General features: G+C 46.0%; 1 protein-coding gene across 6 annotated transcripts in view; it reads right to left on the bottom strand.

Annotated features, from left to right (window-relative positions):
- NEXN (nexilin F-actin binding protein) overlaps positions 1–28,000 on the bottom strand; it is a 53,941-nt gene that overhangs the window by 12,366 nt on the left and 13,575 nt on the right. For 3 of the 6 annotated variants that reach the window (XM_020968503.2, XM_020968502.2, XM_078156729.1), the window contains exons 2-10: positions 15,707–15,787; positions 13,955–14,146; positions 13,665–13,740; positions 13,429–13,577; positions 8,489–8,530; positions 7,020–7,217; positions 6,746–6,922; positions 3,741–3,932; positions 2,201–2,398 (exon numbers count right to left, since the gene is read on the bottom strand). In XM_020968503.2, coding sequence (XP_020824162.1) covers positions 2,201–2,398; positions 3,741–3,932; positions 6,746–6,922; positions 7,020–7,217; positions 8,489–8,530; positions 13,429–13,577; positions 13,665–13,740; positions 13,955–14,146; positions 15,707–15,733 — 1,251 coding nt within the window. In that variant the 5' untranslated portion in view covers positions 15,734–15,787. The remainder of the gene's footprint in view (positions 1–2,200; positions 2,399–3,740; positions 3,933–6,745; positions 6,923–7,019; positions 7,218–8,488; positions 8,531–13,428; positions 13,578–13,664; positions 13,741–13,954; positions 14,147–15,706; positions 15,788–28,000) is intronic. The other 3 variants (XM_020968508.2, XM_020968507.2, XM_020968506.2) reach the window with 2 other exon arrangements.

Below are 28,000 nucleotides of genomic sequence, written 5' to 3'. Positions count from 1 at the left end.
AGCAAGCCTTCCTATAAAGACAGCTCAGTTGCTGCCTCCTCCACAAATCCTTTCCTGACCTCACCCCTCCCCTGTCAACAGTCTTTCCCACTTGAAGTTACTGTGTACAATACATTTTGTATTTATTTGTGTACATATTGCATCGTTGCCCCTTCCTCTTCCATAAAGTATGAACTTCTTGAGAGGAGAAATGGCTTCTTTTGTCTTTATATCACCCACACCTTTCACAGCGTCTTGCAGATTACAAGCATCTAATGTTTCTTGAGTTGACCTGAATGAAGGCTTAAATGGCACAAAATGAGAGGGGTAGCCCACAGTGGAAGATAGCACGCAAAACAATCTTGACACACTAAAATTGAACATGATAGGCACAGAAAAAAATCCCTACAGATATCCAACAAATTTGCTACCATAGAGTAGTGTGAGAAGAAAAGCAATCACAGCACACTAAAGTTCACCAAAGATAATCCAAGGGTTAAAAAGAAATTCACAAAGTATAGTCAAAAATCAAGAGAATTCAAGGTCTCACCATAAATATGTGTGTGTTTATGTATATATGTATATATTTATATGGCTGTGCATGGGCAGACCTTATTCCAAAAGGGATAGGGAAGAAGAAGGCATTGGATGTCAAGGCATATGTAGATGAGGAAATCCAGAAAACAGGAGGAAACAGAGGACATTTGGATGAATCTCAGTGGAGGCAGAAAAGGAAGCAATTTTAATAATCAGATCACTTGGGCAAAAAGAACCAAATGAATTTGGGAGAATGAATCAGAAACCAGGCATAGAGAGGCTAATGCTATGGACCAATGGGAAACCAGTTATCTGGACATCTGGTGGAACTTTATGCCAAAAGCAGAAAAGCTAATTTCTTAAACTACCTTCACAATAATTTTCTCTTTCAAAAATTGGAGGAATAATAATAGTTCATTTATATAGAGTATCCCAAAAATCTGTCCCCTGATCTTCCCCCAAATACTTCCCACCATGCTTTGGCCCTCCAGTTCCTAGTTTTCCTCATATGAGTATGCCTACTTAATCTGCACTGATACCCTGCCCCACCTTGCTACCCCACCACCATTCTGCCTCTCTATCCTCTTTGCTTTTAAAAAGAGTAGACTCGCCCAGAGCCACATCCCATTTTTGTTTCTCATCCCATCAAGTATTAGTGATTTCTCAAATACTGAATCTGTAACCTCCCATATGGGGACACCAGTGATAAAAATCATGACCCATCTGTGCCTGCATCATTTGGCTACATCTGGTCCATACCCTCCCGTAAGTTCACCAGGGAAGGTGCGCCCACTCTGATGGGGGCCTTCCTCACTTTCTCTAGGGGATGCAAATACAGAAATGCACACACAGGCCATCCCAATGCCTTCTCTCATTTTGCCTCGTCTCTCCTCTAGATGTCTTGTGTTTGCCTTCCTTTAGGTCCCCAGCATCTAGCATGATACCTGACATACAGTAAGAACTTAATAAATGCATGTTAGGTGACTGACCACCACAGATACTTTGCTCTGCCCATCACTGTTCCCTCTTCTAGGAAACCTTCCCTTATCCTCTCCCCCCAGTTCAAGCTCAAATTTTTCATAGCACTTTTCTTTGACATCTGCATATTTGTCCCTGTCTTCCTTGTATCCTAGTTATTAGTATACATTCTTATCCCTCTCCATTGCAGTCTAAGCTTATTGAGAGCAGGAATTTTGTCTTCTCTCTATGTAACCCCAGTATCTTGCACATAAGAGTTGTTGAATGACTGAATGAATGAATGAGTCTCCACTTTTGCCCACCATGTTGACGAGAGGATGCTAAACCAGGCCCAGGCTGGTAGCACTTGAGGAGAGACCTTCCAGGGGCTCTCCCAGCAGCCCCATTGATGCTCTCTAACAAGGGCACTTTCCTGCCAGTGGTAATTGCCATTGTCACAGCATTTTGAAGTTGCAAGTGCTCAACATTCATGGTATCATTTGTGCATCAAAAGGTAAATTCCACAGTCATTTTCCACGTGAGGGAATCGAGGCTTGCTCACGGTCACGCAGCAGACACTGGACATATCAGAGAAAGGACTCAAACCCTAGTCTCCTGACTCTAATGCTGAGCTCTCAACTACAGACCGATGCCTGTCCCCTATGTAACTGATGCCTGGAGAGGATGTATTCTTGTTTCAAAAAATGTCTTAATACTAACTGCTTACCTGCCCCATTTCTTGTCTCAGTTGTTCAAATTCCTGTTTCTCCATCTCCAGTTTATGCTTCCGTTCCTCCTCAGTCCGTCTCTTTTCTTCTTCCATTTTTTGTTTCAATAACTCCTCAAAATTAATTTCTAGTTTCCCTGGTATCAGGGATTCTTGTGAAACTGTTTTGTAGATCTCTGGAGAATCGCTGTCTAGGACCTGTTGAAAATAACTATTTACTGTTTTTGTAGACCAATCAAAAAAGGGGAAGCTTAATTTTGATGATACACATGCTAAAAATAAAGGCAAAGGGACTTTTTGTGGTTGAAAGAGCCTGGGAGTGACCAGAAGCCAGGTCTGGATTCTAGCTATATGACCCAGAACGAGTCAGTTGACATACTCGGTGCCTTTTCTTCCTCTTCTCTAAGAAGGATTCAACAATGTTTGTCCTGCCTCCCTACTCTGAGGACAGGGCAAGATCATAGAGTTTAAAGTGGAAAGGGTCTAAAGTGGGTGGAGGCGTTTTGAAAAGGATAAATCCATATTGTGGAAGATCACTGAGAGGCACACATGGTGTTGTGGTGGGAAAGCCAACTTTGGGGCCATTCAAACCACTTCAAGCCCAATTTCTGCCATCTACAAATAAGTCACTTCTGACTCTTCCACCACACCCCAAGAAAGAGACAGAGAAGATGAAGGAGAAACATTTTGTTTCTGAATTCACATTCCTGGGAGCTTTCAGGACAACTGCAAAGAGAGGGGGTGTTGAGCACTGTACTGTCCAAATGAGGGGGCAGTAGTAAATAAATTTGAATTGTTGGGTTAGAAATAAGGGGCTTTCTTTATGTCAATGATTTTCAAAATTGGGTTTTTCAAAAGAATGTGTCTCTTCTGGACGTCTTCAAAAGAGAACAGTCAGAGACACAGGAAAGTTGGACTGTGGATAGCCCTCACAATACCTTCCAATTCTACAATTTTGTCCCATTAATGTGTAGGTCATCAGGACAACATAAACTCCAAGATGCATCAACTGGACTCTAATAAGTCTTTGAAGTAGGAGCAGACAGTCTTTGGTTTTTGTTTTATCAAAGGGGTCAGTGATGCCAGCCCCTTGGAGCTAATTTTTTCCCATGATTCATAGTTGTTCACTATTTTGTAGACCATTGTGTTCCAATCCACAGGTCTCTTTGTAAGTTGGTTTCTAAAACCAGCTCAGGTTCAGACACTCTTGAACACATTTTTTTACATGGAAAGGTTAGCATGGTTAAGTTTGCAGTTCACCTTAAATACACACACACACACACACACACACACACACACACACACACACACACACACCCCAAAACTTCCTCCTGAACTAAGAAGATAACAACTGGAGTGTTTGAACTCTTTGCCTGAGCTAAGAGGGTCCTCTGACCCTTGGCAAGATCTGTAAGGGGCTGGTTTCTCCCTTTGGAATTTTCCTTTCTGGACCTCTCTCTGCCTCTTGTCTCTCTCAGTAACTGTACATCTCAGGCATGTGCTCCAAGCCCACTCCTCTCTGGGGACACCCACTGCTCACCATGCTCTTCCTAGCTTCTGCAAAAGCTCTCTTTTCTTCTTCTATTCGCCTCCTGGCTTCTTCTTCAGCTTTCCTCTTCTCTTCTTCTCTTCTTTGCCTTTCTATGTCTTCAAAGCTGAGCTTGAGTTTCCCAGGGCGATGAGATTCTCGAAGAGAATTTTCCATTTCACGGCTGCCCTCCTCTTCATTGGCCTGCCCAAGGCAAAGGTCTGTATTTAAAAATAGGGGTCAAATGTGAAGGAACTCAGACCTCAGACATCCTTTAGGAGAACATCCTGAAGGTGAAGGGAAAGGTTAGAGGTGGCACAGATTTCTGACTCTTGATTTCAGGAAGGTGGGGAACTCCCAGTGTGGAAGCTCTCTCCATTGATGACAACTGACCACTACTTTGCAACTGGCTTTTAGAGAATCACCTGGGGATACTGAGAGGTTAAAGCCTTACCTGCGATTATAAAACCAGGGTGTGTCAGGGGAGGAAATTAACCCAGGCTGACGCCAAGGCCAGTCTCTACTGCTTCTCAGAACTTACAAAATTGCTAAATTAGAAATTTTATGCATGTTATAAAAAAGGTCTCTTTGAAGGTTCCTTCTTTCCCTCCTGCTCACTCCAGGGCAGTTCCCAGAAGCCAGAGCCTCCCTACCATGATGAAGCCCAGAAGCAGGCCTTTGGCATGGCCCCAAGGATCTCTTGCTGGGACTGTCCTCAAAGGACCAGCTGAGAGGTTCATCTTGAGAAGGGGCAAATGTTTGATGGCAAGACCTCCGAAAGACTGTCTACTTAGGAGAAAAGAGCATTGCCAAGGACAAAGTCAAAGGGTCCAGAAGGTTAGAGTATTTCCTTTAGAAGCTGGGCCATCAGTGGTGGGTTCAGACACTCTTTCCCATAGCTCTCTACTTATATTTTAAATTGATGATTGAAAAGGTCAGGGTTGATTTTTCCTCTTTTTTATCACCCCCTACTTCACTAGCACCTTCCACAGAAAATGAGGGACACTGATACCGTTCTAAGAGGGCTAGAAATACCATGGGAAGTGGCAGTGGAACCACCATTGGAGAGAAAGGGAGTCAGCCTCCTGGCTGAGACAGAGAAAGGAGCAAGAAAACTTTCTGAGAAAGGAAGCTAATTAACTGTGAAGATTCTGAGGAGACATCGTGAAGAGACTCCCCCACTTCATCTCCTCTCGCTCTCTTCTTCACCTTCGCCACTGGCTTCTGGTTTCTGGCTTTATCATTCAACAGAAACTGCTCTCCCCACAGCTACCAAAAATCTTCTACCTGCCAAATCCAGTGGCCTCCTCCTTCTGGCCATCTCTGCTGCCTTTCCTGCCTCTCCTCCCTATCTCACCCCTCTTCCTCAGTCTCCTTTGGGGGATCTTCATGCAGGCCACACCCACTAGTTGTGGGTGTTTGTTAAGCTCTGTCCTGGACCCAGTCCTTGGTGTTGTCTCGATGGGGGATTTCCTCAGCCCCCATGGATTCCATGATCATCTCTAAGCTGATGATTCTCAAATCTACCTCTCCAACCCTATCCTCTCTACTGATCTCCAATCTCACATCTCCAACTGCCTTTCAGACATCTTAAGCTAGACAGCCAGTAGACATCTTACACTCAACATGTCCAACACTAAGCCCCGTATCTTCCTAACTTTCCTATTACTCTGGTGGGCAACCTCATCCCCCAGTCACTAGGCTCACAGTCTTGGTGCCATCCCCCAATCCTCATTATCTCTCACTTTGAAATCCAGTTTTTTACCAAGGAATATCAGTTTCCAAAGAATATAACCTTTCCAGTCTTCTTATGCCTTACTGCATATAGCTTGTTTATACCTAGTTGTTTGCATGTTCTCTCTCTCATTAGATTGTGACTTTCTAGAGAGAGTAGAGATTTTTTTTTTGGTTCTTTCTTTGTATCCCAGAACTTAGCACAGTGCCTGGCATACAGTAGGCACTTAATAAGTACTTATTGACTGACTTACTGACAGAACTGAGAGATCTAAATGGTGCCAGTAGAAATCAGGCTCCTACGTCCATGGAGGAGTCTTCAGTGCAGCTGCTAGTTAGTGGTGATTCTGCTGTGACCTTTCTCACAGCTGGTACATTGTTGAAATGTGTCAATAGGTTTTGCATTATTATAATATTAATAAGTTATATAGTCAGGAACACAAAAGTTTGTCTACACTTATGAAACTGAGATTTGATACTAGTAGAGGAGCAAAGGCTTAGGGGAAAAGACATTTCTCCTGTTTTTATAAACCATGGTGGAGACTCCCGAGCATATGGATTCATTAATGAGGGCAATGTTTCATTTTTAGTTACTTGTGAGTAAATATCAGAATGTCCCCCTGGATTGCCTCAGAACCTGGGACGCACATAAATAAGGAAACTACTCAGGAGCAAGTAGAGAAAAGCTACTACCTTGTTTTTTAAAAAATGGGGAAAAAAGAAAGGAAAAGTTACTACCCTACCTGTATTCCATGGGGGAGGGTAGGAGGAAGGGGGCCAGGGCTGACCATCAACCATACCATAATATTATGACACAGTCTTAAAGGGCCCAATTCTATACTGGACTTAAAAATATCTTACATCTGGGGCAGCAGCGGATACAGCACCGGCCCTGGAGTCAAGGAGGACCTGAGTTCAAATGTGACCGCAGACACATGACACTCACTAGCTGTGTGACTCTGGGCAAGTCACTTAACTCCAATTGCCTCACCAAAAAAAAAAAATCTTACATCTCTTGGGCAACATGATCCTTTTGAACAAGGAATTCAGAAGATGAACAGTATTTTCATTTAGGTCAAATTATAATACTGATAATGAGATTTCAAAATATTTTAGTTGCTATATTCTGAACACTGTAATATGAAACTTAAAACACTGTCATTAGGTCTTTCCACATAAAAATGTCTAAAACAGGCCTTTTCAGGGCGAGACAATTTTTTACATTTCCAGGAAGGAGTATCGTTATTCCAGCCCCTCGAGATTCCCCGGCGACGCCTCTTTACCATTTGCTGCCGGGCTTCTTCGTAAGCCCGTCTCTCCTCCTCCAGGCGCTGTCGAGCCTCCTCCGCAGCTTGCCTCTTCCTCTTTTCTTGTCTCTCTTTCTCCATTTCTTCAAAAGTGAGTTTCAGCTTTCCAGGAGAAAGAGACTCCTTTGTGCCTTGGCTCTCTGCTTCCTCATCCTAAGAAAATGGGCAAAGAGCCGCTATTGGTCGCGTTAGAGACCAGACTGGGTGGTTTTTGAGCCGCTCGGGTGGTTCTAGAACAGGATACACTCACCATAACAAGCGAAAGGCATTTCGCTTCCTTGAGGGATCGTCTTTGTTCCTCGTACCGGATTCTCTTTTCCTCTTCATGTCTGTTCCTTTCCTGTTCCTCACGTTCTCTTTCCAGGTCCTCAAAACCCTTTTGCATTTTTCCAGGTGTTTTGTGAGATTTTACAGGCACCACTGTCACAAGCAGCGAATCGTCTCCTTCCTAGTGCGAAAAGTTGGTTGTTAGAATGCTTCTTGCTACCCAAAATCTGAGTTTCACGGAGACTTACCACTATCTCAGATCGGTTACATCCTGGTTCTATCAAACAGTAACTTGAAGAAAAAGAGGGTTTTTTTCCCTCCCCAGTCATTAGCAGCAACTACATCAACGCTCCTAAGCTGTGTGTGTGTGTGTGTGTGTGTGTGTCTGTGTGTCTGTGTGTGTGTGTTTATCCTATTGAAATCCACTCCCGGGTGCTCATCAGACTTGGAAACGAATAGAGATGTTGCTAACCGGGTGACCAACAATCAGAAATGACAGCTGCACATGCATGTGCTGATGGCCCAGAAGAGACGTCCTCGGAGTGAATGGGCTGGGAAACAATCTGACGGTGACTCGAAGGGCTTAAACAAGTGTGACCCTAATGTGTTATGATCAGCTTTGTGAGGCCCACATTCTAAAGCCCTTCATAAACAGTTTTTACTATGAAAAGACACAAAATATTTCCCGATGATTTACTATGAACAAATATCCGATGTTATAAATATGCCTTTTTGCTACTTAAAAATAGATTTTAAATGGTTTTCTTGCAAGTCACTTAAATTAGTGCCTTCCATACCATCTGGTTTTGCCCCTGATTTTTAAAAATCTAATACAGGGGGATAGGCAGCCCAGATACATACCCTTAAAATAAAGCTTCTCAGCCCTGTGCCTCTACAGTCTAGGGAACACCATCAAATCATTTGTTAGAACGTTGGGTTTCCGTATTGGGTAGAAAGGAATGGTTCTTCAATACTGGGTAGTTAGTGAACTTCCACTGTGTAAGATGCAAACACACAGGGCTGTTTAATAGTGCGGGAGAACCAGAGTGCCTTTACTTCTCTCGAGGGCATGCTACATAAAGGGAGTAAAGAATCAAAGGGAAGCCTATATCTTTAAAATATTCAACTCGAAATCATCTAAAATGTAGTGGGTCACCGCTCATTTGCAAGACACTTCTCTTGGGAGGCATACTTCAAACCAAGGATCTTAGGCAGCGGATTTATAATTGATGCCAACTGCTGTTTTAGATGTAGCCATGAAAGAAAAAAAAATACCTTTTCCATCAACATAATTTTTGGCTATAGATTCAACAATGTAAAACTATGGTCTTACTTGGTGAAGTATTTCATCAACAAAAGTGCCCTTCTAACCTATTTTTCTTTCATTAAAAAGAGAAAATTCATGAATCAGATAATTTTAGGTGAATGTTTCATTGAAAGAAATGTGTTTACCTCTGACGCTGATTCAGTTCCCGTATTGTTTATGTCCTCAATCTATTGAATGAGAATTTCATATCATTACATTCTGTTGGTGCTTTGCCTTTGGCTTTCAAACATACAATTGAAAAATAATCAAATAAAATAAAATACTTGCAGTAAATTTTCAAATATAAAATTTTGGAAATGTTTTTGATATTCATCTAACAGGCCAATGAGCTGCTGTTCCAACTGTAACTAGCAAGTCAAATTGAAACTTTGCAATTGGATATTAACATGATGAGATTTAGCCATGAAATTAAGAAAAAAAAACTTTCCATCGACGTAATTTTTCCTGTTATTAACATTAACAGGAACCAACACTTTAAGATATTATCAAAGCCTACCTTTATAAAGTTCTGGAAATGGAAGTGGGTCTAATTCTCCTAACTGTCCAGTGGACTCGAAAGCAGCAATGAACGATTTTGTTAGTTTAAACTGAGATGGACGCACATACACCCTTCCATATCAGCTCCCCTTGACTCTCCACGAGAAAAGATAAACCAGTCTTTGAAGAGTTTTAACACTAGAAATGTACAACCAATGCATTGACAGAACTACCCTCACTGAATACTCTTTCACACAATTCCTTGAAAAGTGGGGAAAAGGTTACTGGACACAACATCTGATTCGGGGCCCCTCCCACATTTACCTGATCGGAACAGGAGGAACAATTCGGCATAGGAAGGGGCTAGATTTGGGCATGACCCACAAAAGACATAATTACTGATAGGCTCAACGCCAATATTCAATTTGAAATGAAGAAAAAGACAAAAAGTAGCGTAAATAATAAAACATTGCTCTCTACTCCAGGAGGACAATGAAGAGACAGAGAAGCTGGGAAAGGCAGAGGGTTTGGAAGGAGGAGGGGTTTGGTATTTTGTTTTGTAAAGTAAAATTTGGAAACAATTTGCCCCCTGGACAGCAGAGGAGGTAGGTATCCACTAACTCAGCTCTTAGCAAGAATTCAAGTAAGTCATTTAGTAAGCTCTTAGGGACTTTATCACAGATTGTAGAACCTCCAAGGTCATGTCCAGCCTATACCTTAACAAGGAGCCCCCTCTACAGCCTCCCTGAGCAGTGTGCTTCCAGACCTCCAGTTGAAGGGACAAGTGCCTCCTCCAGAAACAACCCATTCCACTCGCATCAATAATTAATTCTTAGGAAGTGTTTCCTCCCATCATCCAAATTCTATCAGCCCTTGGGCCTTTGGTTCCTTGTGTGCCCTGTGACCAAGCAGAAGAAAGAGTCCACTCCTCTCTTCCTCACTATAGTGAGTGTCCTCCTGAGTCTTTGAAACCCTGACAGCACATGCCCAGTTCCTCCTCCTGACTCTTGATTCACAAGCGTTCATGACCCTGCACAATCTTGGCCACTGGGAGCATCTGGAGATTTTTCATAACACGGAGCCTGAATTTGCTCTTTGGCAGCTTCTTCCAGTTGTCCCCAACTCTTCTACAACACAATGAAGTGGATGTTTTAATGAGGGACAGGTAGAGACCTTCCCAAACAGTCAGTGAGTTTTTACCAACAAGGCAGCATCGTCACCACCAATGTGGCACATGTAGTAGTTCAGCTACTTTGATAGGGACCCAATGATGGGAAATGTAAAAAGATGCCTTGGGCATGGGAGAGAACCTCCCTTCCACATAACTAGTTCTGCACACCCTTTAGTTTCCTTTGGTTCTCTTCTTCAAACCCACTCTATATAACCTTATTCCTCAGGCTAAATTTCAGATTAGCCAGGTAACATTCAATCAATTTTGTTGGTCTTTGGCTGGACCATACAGTTTATTTACAGTATCTCCTTCTATGAGAATGCAATTGTCTAAATCACTTGTATTTGTAGCCTCAGTGCTTAGCAGACTACCTGACACACAGAAGTACTTCATAAATGTTTCTTCATTCATGCAAAAAGTATCTTCCACAAATGCATGTCATGCAATTACTTTTGTATCTTACAAATGATACTGAATTGTTTGAAATGGAATAGAAATATCATTTTCAAATTAAATCTTAAAACTGACGTTTTATATTTACTTAATTTATATAACATGGTTATTTTTGCTTTACCTTCCACATGTTCTTAGACTTTTTTCATGGCACTGCATGCAATGGAAAGAGTTCTTTCTATACATGGACTTAAAGACCTTGAATTGAAATCCTGCTTGTTCTCCTCCATCTCTACATGACTTCCCCTCTGTTTCTTCATCTACAGCATGAGAGGGTTGACCATAATAAGCTCTAAGGTGCCCTAGCAGGCAGTGACTTGGAATCAGGAAGGACAGATGCGTTATTAGTCATGTGACTCTGGGCAAACACTCACCTGTTCTTTGCCTCAGTTTCCTTAACTGTAAAGTGGGGTGGGGGTACACTCCTAAATCTATGGTCCTGCTTTCCAGCCTGGGAGGCTGCAGCACATCCTAGCTCAGGAATTCTTGAGCCCCATCATCTCACATCCTAATTTGTTTTGTTCTTTCAATGAGCCCTCAATGCTAGTGTCCCACTCGACCCTGCACTGTCCTTCCTCTCCCCACCCCCCACCTGAACACACGCTTCTGAAAGTCTTTGGGCCACAGGGCATTGCTGCATCTCTTTTCGAAGCCAGGAGGCCTCAAGACACAGAAGAAGCTGCTTTTGTCCAGTGTACCCATGGTTCACCCCTACCCAAGCCATCCCAAGAGCTTCTTGAAGCTGGCCAGCTCTGCCAAGCCCATCCATGAGCCCTACTGGTCCCCTGAGCTGCAGTTGGAAAACAAACAGCCCTGACTCATGGTGGAGTCAGGAGATCCAGTGTCCAGCCTTAGGTCAGATATCAGCCATGGGCCTGAAGCACAGACTCTGTGAGCCCAAAGAGACCTCCAGGTCCTCTAGTCCAAGCTGTACCGAAAAGCGCTTTATGAACAGTGAGTGGCCTCCAGCCTTTGCTCACAGACCTCCAGGCAGAGCCCCAAGGCTGCCAGGTCCAGTACTTCTACCACGAGGCAGCCCTTGACATACTGGAAAACACCCATCTCATCCCCTCAAAATCCCTTGGTCTGTTGCACCTGCTTCCTCCTCTGCTACCACCCACCTCCCAGAGGCCTGCAGACCTTCAGACACCTGTCAGGTGGAAGCATAGCCTCATCACCAGATGAGGACGGTGTTGACCAGGGTCCCTCCCACCGAGGAGCTGCAAAACTGGCCAGATGAAGGAAGCTGGCCCCATTTCCCGGTCTCTGCCAGACACCTCCCTTGAAAGGACAGTGGCGGTTTCCAAGACAAAGGCAGGTAAATTTGATTTGGCCCACTGAAGCTGGGTAGGTTTCTTCTGCCATTGTTATTTTCCTAATCAGAGAGACTGTCAAAGCAGAAGAGGTCTAGTCTTGAGACTAGAAATGAAAGCAGTGTCTTTTTTGTACTGAAATTTTGTGTGAACTGATGAGTAGCTCTCATCTCAGTAACATGCAGCAATGGGGGATGCTCACTTCAACCTGTCGCATCCTTTGGAAAAGGCGAGGTCTTGAAGCCAGCTGGCCAGATCCCTGGCTCTACTGCCAGTGCCACCAGGCTCCCTTGCTCAGGGCAAAATCTGGCTGCCCAGAGGGGATAGCCAGAGCCCGACAGGCTGTCATGTCTTATCCAGGAATGACCAATGCAACAGGCATCTATTAAGCTCTACACACGATACTGGGCCCTACAGAAAATGTCCTGGATGGTGACCCTAACCCTAGCCCTCTGCCTTCCCATGCCCAATGAAACAGGGAAAATCTTTGCCACAGAAGCTAAGAATAGCCTAACGAGAATGCTTTTCTATGTAGTATCTTGTCAGGGAGAGAAGGGGTTGGGTTATGATATAAATTGAAACATAAATATTTCCACATATGAGAAGAAACAGAAAAAAGAGGCTTGTATATGAAACCATAAATCCCTAGGATGTAGAGCTTGTTTTTGAAAGACCAGAGCAAATTCAACACGTGAATGTCAAAGCTATGCTGTTTGTTTGTGGCTCCCTCTCAGCTTTCTTCTCTGAGTTTTTGAGAGCCTCGATGACCCTCTTTTCTTTTTTTGGCAGGGAGGAGACTCTGCTCCTCCCCTTTAAAAAAAAAAACCTTCCCAGGGGCAGCTAGGTGGTGCAGTGGATAGACCACCGACCCTGAAGTCAGGAGAACCTGAGTTCAAATCTGGCCTCGGACCAAACACTGGACACTTACTAGCTGTGGCCTGGGCAAGTCATTTAACCCCAATTGCCTAAAAAAAAAAAAACCAACCCTTCCCCTGTAACAAATGAGTGGTCAAGCAGAACAAATTCACACACTCTTGTGTTTCGCTTTGCCCAGAGCTTCTCAGCTCTCTCTTAGAAGGTGAAGTGCAGGCCGCATTTTCTGTCCTCTGGAATCACGGTTGGACATTCATTTGATCACTCAAATATGGTGTAATTATGGCTGGCACTTGTGAGTTCGATCACCAGTTATTCTCCGGCATCATCACTGTGTTAAGCACTGCCTCCCATCCTTGAAGACATCCAGGGAACATGGAGGGAGCATGGGAACATGGGAGCATGACTCCCAGGAAAAGGAGCAGCTCACGGACCCCACAGCCAAGCCAGCAGCTGCCTTTTGGTGCCATGCCCACACTAGGCTTTGAGAAAGCATACGGGGTCCACACTGCCCCCCTCTGCCCTCCGTCCAGGTGTCAAATGATCTGAAGCATCCTGCCAGGTCCCATTGGAGTGTGGCTGCTGCCCAGGGTGATGATGCCATTGTGAACACCAGCATCTTATGGCTGCCCAGGTATGCCCCCAACATAGCCGGCATGGACATTCAGCTCCACACCCAAGTTAGCTTTCTGTCACCTTGTAGCAACTCCTCACCCCACTCATCCCTTGCCCTATCCTGCTGCCCACCCCCAACCCCCGGGATCTGGAGCCCACCGACCTGCTCAGCTCGCTTTGCTAATTCTCGTTGAATTTTCCTCTTTTCTAACAGGTCTTGTTCAATTCTGCGCTTTCTTTCCTCCTCGGTTCTTTTCCTTTGCTCCTCTTGTCTTTGTTTTTCCATTTCTGCAAATTTGCCCTTAACAGTTCCTATGAAGAGAGAAGAATTTTTTTTTTAAAGCTCTTTGCCTCCTTACTTTACAATTCCATTCCCAACTGATTCTTTCAACTCCTTACCTGTTAGCTTTGGTACAAAAGCCTTTTCTACCTTAGATGTCTCCTCTTCCTCATCAGAAGCAAGCATTTCTTTCATCTAGACAGGTAAAGAAATTACATTGGAAGGAGCATCTCCAAGCACAGATACACCATTGAACAAAATTCTTTTACTACACATATGAAGCAAAAACTAGTGTATACATTAAGCACACTGCATCATACGCATTTCAGTCCACAAGAAACAATGCTTTAAAACATGAACAATCTTTAGCATCAAATTAGATGTTCAAACAGGCAGCAGATGCAACAACCTCCTGCTTTCTCCTGCTCCACTCTCTCTCTCTAAGAAATTGTTCTTTTCTTCTTTGCTTCTCGTCTCTAGATCGCCTCTCAGTCCTTTCTTCCCTTGCTTTCTGCATGGCTTCAAATTTATCCTTGACATCGCCCTTGCCAAGTTTGGGCACATAGGTTTTGGGAACAGGTTTAGATGAGGAAAGCAGAATCTTTGTTAGATGAAGAGAAAGAAAAGAAAGTTTTTTTAAAAGATGGAAAAAATTAAGAACAGATTAGATTAGACTGATTATAAAGAAAAACGTATTAAAACAGAAAATATGTATGAGTCTGGGAGCTCAGTTTCCACTGGTAGTAATTCACTTTGTGCCTTCTAAAGATCAGGTGGAAAAAGAAAATGGAAACACAAATAACTAAAGCTAAATTCTCATGAGAATAAAATCAGATACAAAGCTTTGTGAGAGTCCTTGACAGGTGGAATCAATGCAGGCAAAGCCCATAAAGAACCAGAAAGCAGAGGCCTCCTTCACTTTAGTTAAGGACTGGCTACATTTCATCTCCCGGTGCAGCACTAAAGGCATGGGGCGTGAAATATTTGACACTGCGTTTCTTAGCACTTGAGAAGTATTACTTATTTATGACCCCCTAGGACAGGGGTTTTTAACCTGGGATCCATCCATCCCTTGTCTGTTCATGGAAAGATTTCAGGGAGTCCACAAATTAGTTCTGGTTTTCTAATAGTTGGATAACTATATTTCCGCAAAACTGGTTTCCTTTGCAATCCTATGTCTTTTTGATTGCCTTTAGAAACATTATCCTGAGGAGTCTGTAGGCTGTCCCAGATTGCCAGAGGGTCAATGACACAAAAGAGACTGAGAACCTCTGCCCTGGGTGTTTCACCCCCACCCAACTCTCTCCCACACAAGAAGTGATCCCCTAGTTTGAATTCTATTTATCCACTTGTATTTCAAGGCTTGCATATGGACATGGAAAATGCATTGAACATTTAATTTGTTGTTTTTAAAATTCTCCTAACTTAGATTCATTTCATTCATTTAATATGCCAGTGGCTGCATCCCTTCCCACCCCAGCTTCCTTATTGCCGTGGTCAGTAGCCAGTGGCCTGGGGAAAGTACTGCTGTGGCTGCCAATAGGGACAGCTACCATGTGGGAATGAACGGTCCAATCATGGAGCAAAACCTTAGTCTTTTTATACAGAAAACTCAGGTCACCCTGTACCCCAGCTGAAATTATACTGCAGAATTTATATGACTTGTGTCATCCTTAGCACTAGTCTGCATTTAGTTAGAAACACACGCAACTAACTGAAGTACACCAATCCTGAAGTTTATTGAGCCATTTTTACTCCAATAGCATCTTCAGAAGTTCTGGCCATCCCACCTATGCTGATGGCAGCAAATAAAGCTAAATTGTCATCAACCAAGGCACCGATTCTAGGATCAGACTATGATAAACCCCACTCAAAAGCGGCCAGAGTTCATCCCTGTATGGCCAAGCTTCTCATTAAGAGTCTCTCTACTCTTAGCCCCTCTCCGTCCCAGTTCATTGTTGGGTCCAGGTTGGTGAGACCTATTCCATTGTGTCCTCTGGTGACTCGGAGGACCAAAGGTCATATCCCAGCCACCTTGAGTGTGGACACTGTGGTTACTAATGCAATACAAGGAGCAGAAGCTTGAGGAAGTACACCAGGATTATGGTGTGCCAATGAGAGTCAGTCATGCACCTTCACCCTTTTTAAACCTGAGACTTACCTCAGCCTTCTGGGAAATGTCATTCATATTTGTGGAAGTTGGCTCTGGCAACAATTACGGAGAATGGAGAGGATGTGGCACCTAAAAGAATTTTTCCTTTTTAGTATTTTCATGAGGATGTGACTCAAGTGCATACAATTTCTGCCCCTTTGATAGAAGGCAAAAATGACTATTTTTCCCCTAGTGACTAGCCTATTTACGCTACACAAGTAGGGATTACAAACTATGGGAGTCTGAAGGAACTTCAGTGGTCATATAGTTTAACCTTCTCCATTATGACTTCCCCTAACATGGTCATCCTTGTCCTACTTCAGGACCTCCAGTGATGAGGAACTCACTTCCTTGGAAAGCAGCCACTTTCACTTTTAAACATCTCTAGTGGTTGAAAAGTTCTTCCTTGTGTCCAGTGGAAGTCTGTCCCTTTTCCCTCTGGGAAAAAGCAGTAAAAGTTTAGCTCATCTCCCATACAACAGCCCTTGAAATACCAGATCATGTGCCCACAAGATCTCAGAGTTGGAAGGACCCACACTTGAACAGGAGCTAAGCACTCGGTCAGACAGACAGCCAGGATGCTCCGAACAACTGTCGCCCTTTCATCCCTAATCCTCTGCTCTTTCTTCTCCAGGTTAGCAACCTCAATTCCTTGGAGCAATGCTTAAACGATGAGGTCTGAGTCATTTAGACATCCTGGTCGCTCTCCTCTACAACAGATCCAGGTGACCCATCCCTGCCCTCCCCAAACTGAGTGCAGCAGTCCAGCTCTGCTCTGATCAGGGCATGGCACAAAGGGACTGTGACCGCCCTCATTCTGGTCACAGCCCAGGATAGTAGCACTTTGTGAGGGCTCCATCATCCTGGTGATGGAGCCCTTGCACTCCAGCTCTTTCTCACCTCATTCTCCACATTCTCTTCTACGATGGAATTTACTATTGATTTCAATCTTAGATGGAACCTATTGTTCTCACCTTTCAAAATGAACCCTCTGGATGTTCACCTATTGGTTTCTTCATTGTTTTAATACTCTAACTATCAGAGCACAGGGAGGGCGTAAACCTTGGTTCTTTAAATAAGTGGAAATCCTTCGTTCAGTTTTAGGATTCTCCATGCAGAGGCCCATTGCGACAGAATGACCTCTGTGTTTTTTCTGTCAAATTTCCAGCATGAGGTCTTGACAGGCAGCAATTGGTAATTACGTCTGGGAAACTCAAGGTTCTTAATTCCACCAGAAAATTCTCATAAATAAAACCTATGTCCTTGAGTTCTCCTCATGAAGATGGGGTGTGTATTATCAGCAGCTCATGAGCTCATGGGACAAATCTGACTGAGGCCAATGGTTTCTCTGCCATGGAGCCTAATGGATGGGGTGAGCAGGGCCTGGATTCCAGTGCTACCTCGTGCATACAGTATGGCTGACCGAGGACAAGCCACTAATGGGTGTGAAGGTAAAACACCATATGGGTATGTCAAGGCCAAATTACCCAGAGCATCTGAGATAGCACCCTTGCACTGCTATTCCCCTAAAAACGGGAAACACCAGGCAGCCAGAGGCCTGGAGCCAGGAAGACCAGAGTTCAAAAGCAGCCTCAGACACTTACTACCCATGTGGCCCTGGGAAAGTCACTACAACCCCATTTGCCTCAGTTTCTTCAACTGTAAAATGGGGACAGTAATAGCACCTACCTCAAAAGGTTGTTGTGAGGATCAAGTGAGAAAGTACTTGTAAAGTGCTTAGGGCGATGCCTGGCACGTACCTGTCCCCTCCCCCCCAACTATGACTTGGTTATAATGGAAATGGCTGCTGCCTTCTCCTGAACTGGACCTTTCAGCTAGGAAGAGGTTGGGCCCCCTTGACCACAGTTTGACTCGTAGCTTAATATCTCTCCTGCAAAGAGAGATGAGACCGTGCTGGTTCAGTGCTGGAGGACCTGGGTTCACAGCTTCACTTTGCCTCCTACCCCTGGGACCCTGGGCAAGCCAACTCATGGCTCTTGGCCTTGGTTTTCTCATCTGCACGCGTGGGGGAGGGGAGGCTGAGGTCCTAGCTCTCCAGAAGACAAGCACAGGTAAGGTTCACAACGGCCCATGGGAATGTTTGACAACACGCACTTTACTGACATCCCAGGTGAGGAAGATCTCCCCACTGATGTAGATCGGCTCCTTCTCTGCATCTGCCATCTAAGACAGTCACCAATATCACTAAGAGGGTAAGTGATTGGGTTACATAACACACAGGTGTCTGTGGTAGGACTTGAACCCAAGTCTTCATTGCTAGCACAGTCCCCAACACAAACGTAACAACCCTTGTTGATCGGTCCATGGCCGGGAGGCTTAGTCCCCAGAGCTATCTGGGGACTCCAAGGCCAGCGCCATGTCACCCTATGACTCTATTTAATAATAATGATGATGATAGATTACATTGGCCTGTTCAGACCAGTGTTAACTTGTGATCTCATCTCCTCAGCACATGGTCTTGGATTGTCCCATCCGTGTCCTGTGCAGTAGTCTCACGTCCCAACAAGTTTTCAAGTTACTTGAGGTCAGGAGCCCCTCCAGAATTCCTTAACTAATGCCTTGGAGTTTGATTTTTATTGGTTTTTCCTTCCCATTTTTTTTTTTTACATTTTTCTTCACATTGTGGTCACTTGCCAATTCCAGGCCTGGTCAAACCCTTACTTAAAACTAAGGGTAATTAAGCAAAACAACAGACACATCGACCGTATTTCACAACATATGCCTCATTCCAAATCCCTGGCCCCACCGCCTCTCCTCTGCAAAGGAGCCTCGCTGGATTGAGTTGAACTCTGTGGGCTTCTAGGACGTCTTTTCTTTGCATAGGTGGGGTCGTAGGTGCTCTCTGCAGTCTCTTTCCTTTATGTATACATACATGGGCAGCACGAGGCAATGGAAGGAACATTGGCTCCTTCAGTGCCTGGGAACGTGGGGTTTTGAATGTCGGCCCCAGGGAAGCCCCTGATGAACCTCGGCCACACGTGTGTGAAATGAGGAGGTCAGAGAAAAACTCAGGGAAGGATGGGTAAGGTGCCCAGAGCAGCGTGACCCAGCAGCATCAAGAGTTTAAACAGGGACAACTAGGTGGCGCCGTGGATAGAGCACCGGCCCTGGAGTCAGGAGGACCTGAGTTCAAATATGACCTCAGACACCTAACACCTACTAGCCGTGTGACCTTGGGCAAGGCACTTAACCCCATTGCCTGGCCAAAAAAAAAAAAAAAATTAATGAAATAGTTTCAACGTTGATCAGAGGCACAAATTACTGACTTAAAGGAGGAAAAGAAGAGGTTTCTAGAGCAGCCCGAAAGTGAGGCAAAAGCCCACGACACGAAGGCGACAAGCAGCCAACGGGCAGCAGGATCCCAAGAACAGGTCCGAAAGCAGAGGCTGCGGCCGTGCCGGGCTCAGCGTCTTGTTACTTCTGAGTGTTGGCTCGTGGGGAGCGGGACGGCAGCGTGGCTGGTCCAGGCACTCACAAACATCAGCGACAGACCGGACAACCTCTGCAATCCCTGGTCCTCGATCTCTGAGCCTCTGGAATGTGGTGGCAGGGCAGCGGGGCCATTGATACCACCACGGACAGCGCCACGCAGGGCCAAGGGTGTCAGAGGACTTGGACTCAAGACCTGCCTCTATCATTTACTCTCCAGGTGACCCTGGATAAGTCACTTCTCTCTGGGCCTCAGTTTTCTCATCTGTAAAAAAGAGTTTGCCCAAGCTGTGTCTGAAGTCCTCTTCTCATTTCTTCTAGTGCCTAATCCTCCACGACCCGTTGCAGTTGCTGCAGCTATCATCCGATCCAGGCGTACCCATTTCCCCCAGTTTTGCTTTTGCTGCTATAAATACTTTGGCCTTCCTTCCTGTCTCTGATCTCCTAAGGGGCAGGGGTCCCAGAATGGGATCATCAAGCCAGATACAAATTATCGATCCCAAAGCAGTCGTCCTCTCCACCAGTGGTTTCCCAGGGTTTCTGCCTTCTACAGCCCCTGCACCGCTGACTTTTTCCATCTCTTACCGTCTTCTTTGGCCCCTGTTTTCTAGCGACCATTTCACCTAGCACCCTGCTGAAGAGGTATGCGATCATCACCTGATCATGGGCTGACCCCACCCAGAACGAAAGCAAGCGGCGTAGGGTGATGGGGAGGGCTTCAGCCTTTGGGTCAGGAGACCTTAATCCTGGCTCCTGAACCTGTCAGCTGTGTGACCAAAGACTTATCCCTGTACCTCACCAGCTACAGGGTAGGGGTGACTGTTTCTACCCCACCTGCTTCCCTAGGGATGTTGAAAGGAAAGTGCTTTGTAAAGCGCCCGATGGGTCACCGCAGAGCTTGTTCTTAGGAGAACCTGCCCTTTGAAAGCTGGTTCATGGTAACCCAGATTCCCTTGGCAAGCATCCTTTCAGTCATATTTCAGCAGTGTCCTGGAAAGCTCCCATCTAAATTGCGCAGTTGAAAGTTTGCCCTTCTTGCTTGCTGCCATGGTGGTTCCAGCCATGAGCATGCTTCTTTGATTTTTTAAGGCTACTTTTCAGATAGCTCTGGGGACTGAGCCTACTTTAAATGAAACCCACACTGCTTTAAAATATTAAAATATGCAACCCTCTCCAAAACGGTGCAAAAGGCAGGTGGGGAGGGCTGTGCTAGAGTGAGGTGACGTGATTCCCCATATGGACATCACATGGACTGATGACTTTGGCTGAATTCATTGGCCTACAAGAACTTTGATGAGACTTTTTTATCTGATATAATGAGCAGAGAGATGTTTGACAGTGAGGAATGAGCCTGTCAGGGATAGTCCTAGAGAATAAAGCATCTGCCTGAAGTGTTATCTTCACTTAAAATGTAAAACTTCTCAAAATAAGAGCCTGACTTATTTGCAGTCAAGATAATATAAGATGGCATCCTCTAATTGGTGTAAATTAAGCTTTTAAAATGAATTTTTCTTATTTAAGTACCTATTATGTGCCAGGCACTATGCTAAGCACTGAGGATACAAAGAAAGGCAAAAATGTGGTCCTTGTCTTCAAAGTGCTTATATTCTTATGGGAGAAAAAAAACCTGAAAACAACTATTTACAAACAAGATACATACAGTGCATTCTCAGAAGGAGGGAGGGAGAGAAAAGACTTAAAACAAAAGATAGGAGGGAGGAAAGGAAGGGTGGAAAGGAAGAGAAGGAAGGAATGAAGGAAGGAAAGAAAGAAGGGACGAAGGAAGGAGAGAAGGAACCTGAAGGAGGAGGGAGACTACTCCATGAGGTCACAGAGTTCAGACCTGGAAGGGACTTTCATGAGAATATAACCCAACCTACTAATTTTACAGAAGAGGAAACTGAGTCCTCGAGAAGTGAAATTACTTTTCCGCTACACAGGGAGCAACAGACCTGGACTCCAGTCCCAATGCGCTGTCCATGACTGAAAAGTCAACAAGAACTTGTGACATTTCTATCTTCACAAAGGAAACCTTAGCCGAGAAATTTCTCTGCCATTTTGAGAGCGAGAAGTGAGGACAAACTGAACAATGGTAATTCTCACAGAGTATTTTCTTAGCTCTCCCCCATTTTCTAGCCACCATTTTTAAGTGCAAGGCTGGGGAGTAGAGCAGTTGTGCTGATGGAGTCTAAGAGGCACCGTCTAGGGATGGCCCCCTCACCCCTACCATAATGATGTCTTTACTTAAATGCCCATTCAGTAACAGAAGCAATGGGAACACTTTTCTCTCTGCTGAAGATTCTTGGGAGCCCTTGGGAGCAGGGGCAGTTTTTGTCTTTCTTTGTATGCCCAATGCTTAGCCCAGAACCAGGCCCACAGTGGGCACTTGATACATTTATGTAGACTTGACTTACTGGCTTGGAAAGGGCCCTGGTTTCAGAGTCAGCGGCTTGAGTTTGAATGTCACCTCTACTGCTGTTCCTACTACCTGCATCAGACACTTAACTCACCTGCCTCTCTCAGATGTAAAATGTTTGGTTTGTTTTGAGGCCAAGCCTTCCTTCCTCTCCTGCCCAGGCCAGAAGGGTCATGGCCACTAGAGCTTGGCATGGGAGTTTTGACTGGCTCTTCTTCCTAACCTTAGGCAGTCTGGGGGCCACCATACTGGATCAGAATGGGACTGGTTGGCTTTAATTCCAGTGCACCTCAGAACTCCTAGTAGCTTCAGCCTTCCCCGGCAGCAAGGATTTTAGGAGTGGGCCACCATACCCACCTGTTCTTCATCCATAAAACTGAAGGGCTAAGCTAGAGGATCCAGACGGTCTCTTTGGCCACTCTTTCCATGCCCCTGCAGTTTCATGGAAAGGACTCATTGGCCACGTAGATTTATTTTGCCCCCAGTGGCTCCAAAGAAAGAAAACTGAGGTTCAGAGATGGGAGAGGAACACACACAATTGGAGAACTGGGCAAGTCTTCCCAATGATGGCAGCTGACCCAAGCCTCGAAGGAAGCAAAGCATGCTGAGTGTCAATGAGAGGCAGGACGTGCCAGGCTGGAGTACCTCAAGAGGAAGAAGGGAAAGCTTGAAAAGTCACTGGGGATAGAATGAGATGTGAGGAAACCACTGGAGGCTCAAGCCTTCAAAATACCATATTCCTAAGCATCCCTACAGAGAACAGAATATTTTAACTGCTTCAGTCAATCAACAAGCATTTAGGAAGAACTTACTATGTGCCGCCAGGGAGAACAAATACCCAAGGAAGCCAGGCCCTGCCCTCCTGGAGCTTCCACTCTACTGGGCTTAGGGGTAAAGCTCCTGATGATACAGGAAGCCCGAATGAATGCAGGAGTTTGAAGGCTCAGCATGGATGTCTTTGTTTACTTTTAAGGAGCCCATCTGGTGAATGGCCAGATCTTTTTGGGGAACTGGGGGAACCCAAGGCAGGACAGCCTTATTCGCCTTCCCTTTGCAAGCAGGAAGATGGGATCCTGGGAACTGTGGAATAGAGAATTCTACCTCTGGAGGAGAGTTGAGCTTGGACTGAGGAGCCAGGAACAGAACAGGGGGAGAAGACCCCAGACATGAAGTGCCAGAGAACAGAAAGGGCCAACAGGGCAAAGACCCTCCAGAGCTCAGGACCAAGAACTCTCGGGGGCCAGTCCCAAGCGAAAGGAAGCACAGAAGGAGGGTCCCTGTGTGTGAGCAGGACACTGACTCCTCCAGCTTCACCCCGGAAGCTAGGATTCAGCACCTCCTGCGCATAGATGGTCAGAACCCTGACCTCGGGGAGGTCCCAGCTCAGCCGTCTCTAGGACTCAATGCAGATAAACCTCACTGATGAGGAGGCGTGTGCTCACCGTCACCCCTGATGCTCCTGGGCTTTAACACTGGGGCGATCCCCAGGCTTTGGAACCCCCCTCCCCGGGCTGCCGCTGCCCTCCCCACCTGGGAAACTCCGATCGCATAGCTCAGCCTGCCTGCTCCCAGCCCAGGCTCCCGCCCTGCCCAGATGTGGCCAGTTTGCCAGCACGGAGCTGTAGTTTGCAGTTTGTCCAACTCCCACAAGCAGGTTTGAGTTAAAGAACAGGGCCTGGACATTTACCAGTCATCTCCTCCATCAGAGTGTATTCTCTTTGAGAACAGAAACCCTCGTGCTTGGGTTGTGGAGGTTGGCGTTTGTTTGGGGGGGGCGGGGTGAAGAGTGAGGCTGCGGGCACTGATTTGGTGGGTGGAAGGCAGCTTTCTTTGTCATTCTAGCCATCTGGCATTCAGTGCTTAACAAGCACTCAGTTAATGTTTGTAGACTGACTGCCAGCCCGCTTTCCAGGGCTCCTCTTCCCAGACCACACACCAGTTCATCTAGTCCGGCAGTTCAGGAAAAAAAAAACCTAGTAAAGAATGAAGTTGAGAGGCAGATTTCATCTCCATGTCAGTAAATCTCGATCGGAGCTGCCCCAAGGTGCCTGGTGGGGAGGAGAAGGGGCTTCTCCCTCCCTGGAAGGGGTCCAGCCAAAATCAGATGGGGATGCCACAGGGGACCTCTTGGGGACTTTGTAGAGGGCATTTTTGGTCAGAGCTGGACAGATGCCTCAGAGAACCACCCTGCTCTGAGATCCCTGGGCTCTGTGTCTCTTTTTTCCACGGCCGGGGGGGCTGTTAGCTGTGTTCAGAGAATAGTGGAAGAGGAAAAAGGAGCTCTATGGTCTGCAACTAGCCTGAGAAAGCTCTGCCAAAGCTCTGGGGTCTCTTTAAGACTGTGTGGGGAGCTCCCAAGCAGAAGAATAGCCAGTCCTTTAAGAATGTCAGAAACGCTAGGTCCAAAATGGCAGCAGGAGGAAGATTAAAGAAAGGGAAATGCTTCTGTTCGGGGATGGAGGATGGAAAGACGGCCCCTCCTCCAGAGCTACTTCGCCCAAGGCCTACTCCCATGCAGATGCTGCTGTCCATAGCAGTCCCAATCCTCCTTTGGGAGTCCTTCACGACGCCATCCTCTGGCGGGCTTGGGAGAACGGGGACTCTCATTCCTGCTCCCCACCTTCTGATCCAGCACAGGGGCCTGACTCCCAAAGTCCTCCGGAAGCTTCCCTTCCTTGGCTTGAGTCCTTTCATCGAGAGATACAAACATAGGCTGGCTCCAATTTCCTTATCACATCATCTGAATTCCTCCAACGGTTCCTTCCAAACTGATTCTAGGCTTTTCTAGATGACCACTTTGGGCTGATTGATTCAGCAGCTGGGCTGGGCCTTCTCCCCACCTAGTCTACCCCCAGTTGGTAGGCTCAGTAAGAGGATCAGAGAAAGGCCTCAAGGAAAAAGACATTCTGGGGGTGCAGGTGTATGGGATGCCTCCCCTACACTTGGACTCACTGGTGTGTAGCATTCAGTAAGAAGCAGAATCATGATTTAGAGCCAAAAAAGCAACTTGTAGATCACCATCCAACCTTCCCAATTTAAAGATGAAAGGCTGAGTCACAGCCAGGACCACCCAGCTAACAGATGTCCCAGGCAGGATTTGAACTTGAGGCTTCCTAACTTCCACTCTGCCATGTTAACTCCTTAAGAGAGATAAAGCATGTGTTAGGTGCTCACTGTTCCAGGTAATGATGTAAGCACTAATGATGAAAACACAAGCTTACCATCTAAAGGGAAAGACAAGAAAGAAAGGGGAGCTAGAAGGGGAGGCTGTCAGAGGCAGGTGACAGAGTCCAGCTGGGAGTGTAGTGCACGTGGCTGGGGCTCACTGGGAAATGGAGCTCTAGCCAAAGACCTCCCAGCAGGCCCCAGGACTTGTGGTACCAGGACAGCATGTTTTGTAGTGCTGGGTTACTAGGAAGTAGTTTCCAGAGTACATATTAACTTGGGCATAAAGGCTAGACCTGTGAAGTTTCCTCTGCCCATGCTGGCCCCTTCTCTGTCACTGACAGTCCGAGAAAGTTGCCTAGAGATCCGAGAAGGTGTGACCTGCCCAGTGTCTCTACTGACCTGGGGATTGGAACCTTCCCTTTCCTGGCTTTAAGACTGGTTACCTCTTCATATAAATTTAAACCGCTGGAGAGCTAAAGAAAGACACCTTCCCCAACTCCTTTACAGAGGCAGAGCGTCCACAGAACACTGCACATAGTGTCAGTTTTCTTAATATATCAATCCTACCCTTATGGTTTTTAGATACATCATAAGGAGGTATGAAATGCAGTGAATCGTACTGGAAACATGAGACAAAGTTCTTTCTTTCCCAATGCAGAACTCTCCAGCTAGCCTTGACTTCTTCCATTTCCCAAGGACTCTCTCAAATGTGGCAGGCATCAGCCAGAGGCTAGCAGGGGACAAGTTTAGGCCAACATGTCATCAAAGCCGGGGCAGACTTCTCCTCCAGCCTTTCCAAAAAGATTCAGTGGAACGCTTCACCCCAGTGGACCCAGGATCTCCTTAGCTTGAGGACTTCCTACCCCAGGACAGCTTAAACTGGGCCTGAAGTCAGGAAGACCAGAGTTTCAATCTGGCCTCAGGCACTAACTTAGTTGTGTGATCATGGGCAAGTCACTTGATCTCTGCCTGCCTCAGTTTCTGTAACTGTAAAAGGGAGAGAGGACTGCCCCCTCTTGGTGGAAATGGCTCACCAAGGTCACGGGAGCATTGAGGCCAGGCTCTCATCTCTGCTTTTTGAGCCACTGGGCCCCCTGATGATTTCATTTCTACATACTTGGGTCACAACTCTGTTGAGAACATGTCACAGCCTTCCTACTCAATCACCCTTTGAGTCACCTGAAATTTATATTGTTGGGAGATCATTCTGTCCCATGAGTCACCACCACAGAGCATCACTGGGAGAGCTCTGATATTCAGAGACTGTATTCTGTAGCCAGCCCCAAGTCATGGGGGATTGCTCCCAGAAAAGGCTGTGCAAACAGCCCAATCTCCTCTTCCCACTCTGTTCTGCCTCCAGCTAAATGGCCATCTATGGTGTCTTGTCCAAGACACAAAGAGAGGCATTATGGAGCAATAAAACCAGCACTTGGAGGTACCACCTCACACCTATCAGAGTGGCTAATATGACAAGGAAAATGTTGGGTGTTGGAGGGGATGGGGGAAAACTGGCATACCCATGCACTGTTGGTGGAGTTGTGAACTGATCCAGCCATTCTGGAGAGCAATTTGGAACTATGCCCAAAGGGCTATCAAACTGTGCAGACCCTCTGACAGCAATACCACTGCTAGGTCTATATCCCGAAGAGATCATAAAAAAGAAAAAAGGACCTATGTGTACAAAAACATTTATAGCAGCTCTTTTTGTGGTGGCTAAGAATTGGAAATCAAAGAGATGTCTATCAATTAGGGAATGGCTGAAAAAATTGTGCTATATGAATGTAATAGAACATTTTGCTATAATAAATGACAAGCAGGATGATCTCAGAAAAACCTGGAAAAACTTACACGAACTGATGCAAAGGGAGCAGAACCAGGAGAACATTGTGCACAGTAACAGCAATATTGTGCCATGAAGAAATGTGAACGACTCGGCTCTTCTCATCAATACAGTGATCCCAGACAATCCCAAAGGACTCATGACGAGAGCATGGACCTGCTCACCGAGTGTGTCGTGCACCTGCATGCCATCAGATGAGCAACATTCCTCCTCCGTTGTGTGCATCCTGTGTGGGTGGCTGGGCTGACCTCCACCCACATGCAAAAGCATGTGCCTCAGGACTGCTTGCCATCCCCAAACCCAGTACTCCATCTATCATTTTCATGCCTTCAGCCATGAAGCTTGTGCCTCATGGCCAGGTCACATTCCCTCTTCATCTCAGCCTCTTAGAATCCTCACGTGCTACCTCCCACAGGAAAGCCTCCCTGATTCCCCACCCCTCCCCCAAATTCAAGTGACTTCTTCATCAAATTACACTGCATTTACTTGGGAGCATCTGATCATAGATGGAGAGTGGAGAAGGACCTTGGAGGCAGACTTGTCTTGACCATCAGGGTCCCAGAGACAATGAGTGGCAAAGCTCAGCTCTGATGCCCTTCCACTGTTTGCAGCATGGAATTGACAAGGACACTCCCACCACGCCTTGAAGTTCTGTCTTAAGAGCACCAGTCCCGCGGGACCGAGTGAATGTTTTTAACTGGACGTTTCCTTCGCTACTTTAATCTCAACGTGTCTGATAGAGCTGTTCAGTCTCCCCCAGACTCATTCTTCTTTTCCTAACACTTTTGCCAGGGATTCCCAAAGTCTCCAGTAACCCCCTTCTTCTCATTCTCCTTCACCCCTGACCCCATGTCCAGTCAGCTTTGCAGCCTTGCTTCCACAGCCAAGTCTGTCCCACTCAGGCCTTTCTCTGCTCTCTCCTTCTCGCCTCTCGCGTGGCCTAGGACGACAGTCTGACTCTCCCTCACGCCTCTGTTCAGTGAGGTCCAGATGCTGCCGGTACTTTAAGGATCCAGTGTCAACTCTTCGCAGCCTGGCCCCATCCTCCCTTTCCAGCTTCATCTCATTGCTCCTCACGAGTCACTCCCCACCTCCCACCTTCTGCCTTCGCACCCGTTGTGCCCAGGCTGGACAAGTTATATCTGTGTCGTGTCCATCTCGCGTATGTCCGCACGCCTGTGGCCATGTTGTCTCTGCATCTGGGTCTTTGTATTGGCATGGCCTGGCACGTTGGGATACTTAATACATGCTTGTTGGCGGATTGACCCTCATCTTTGCAGTCCTCATTCACGTCCTCCCATCAGGCATCTCTATGGGATTGACGTAACACACCAGAGACCTTTTCCCAGGCCTTCTAATGCAGCCACCAGGGCCCCTCCCAGACTGTCTATCTGTCATGCTAAAAAAAAAAGTTCACCTTTCCTGATCA

This window comes from Phascolarctos cinereus, unplaced genomic scaffold (genome assembly GCF_003287225.1).
Source record: "Phascolarctos cinereus isolate Bilbo 61053 unplaced genomic scaffold, phaCin_HiC Scaffold_5;HRSCAF=322, whole genome shotgun sequence".
Classification (NCBI taxonomy): Eukaryota; Metazoa; Chordata; class Mammalia; order Diprotodontia; family Phascolarctidae; genus Phascolarctos; species Phascolarctos cinereus.
This window is presented reverse-complemented; position numbering and strand designations above follow the sequence as displayed.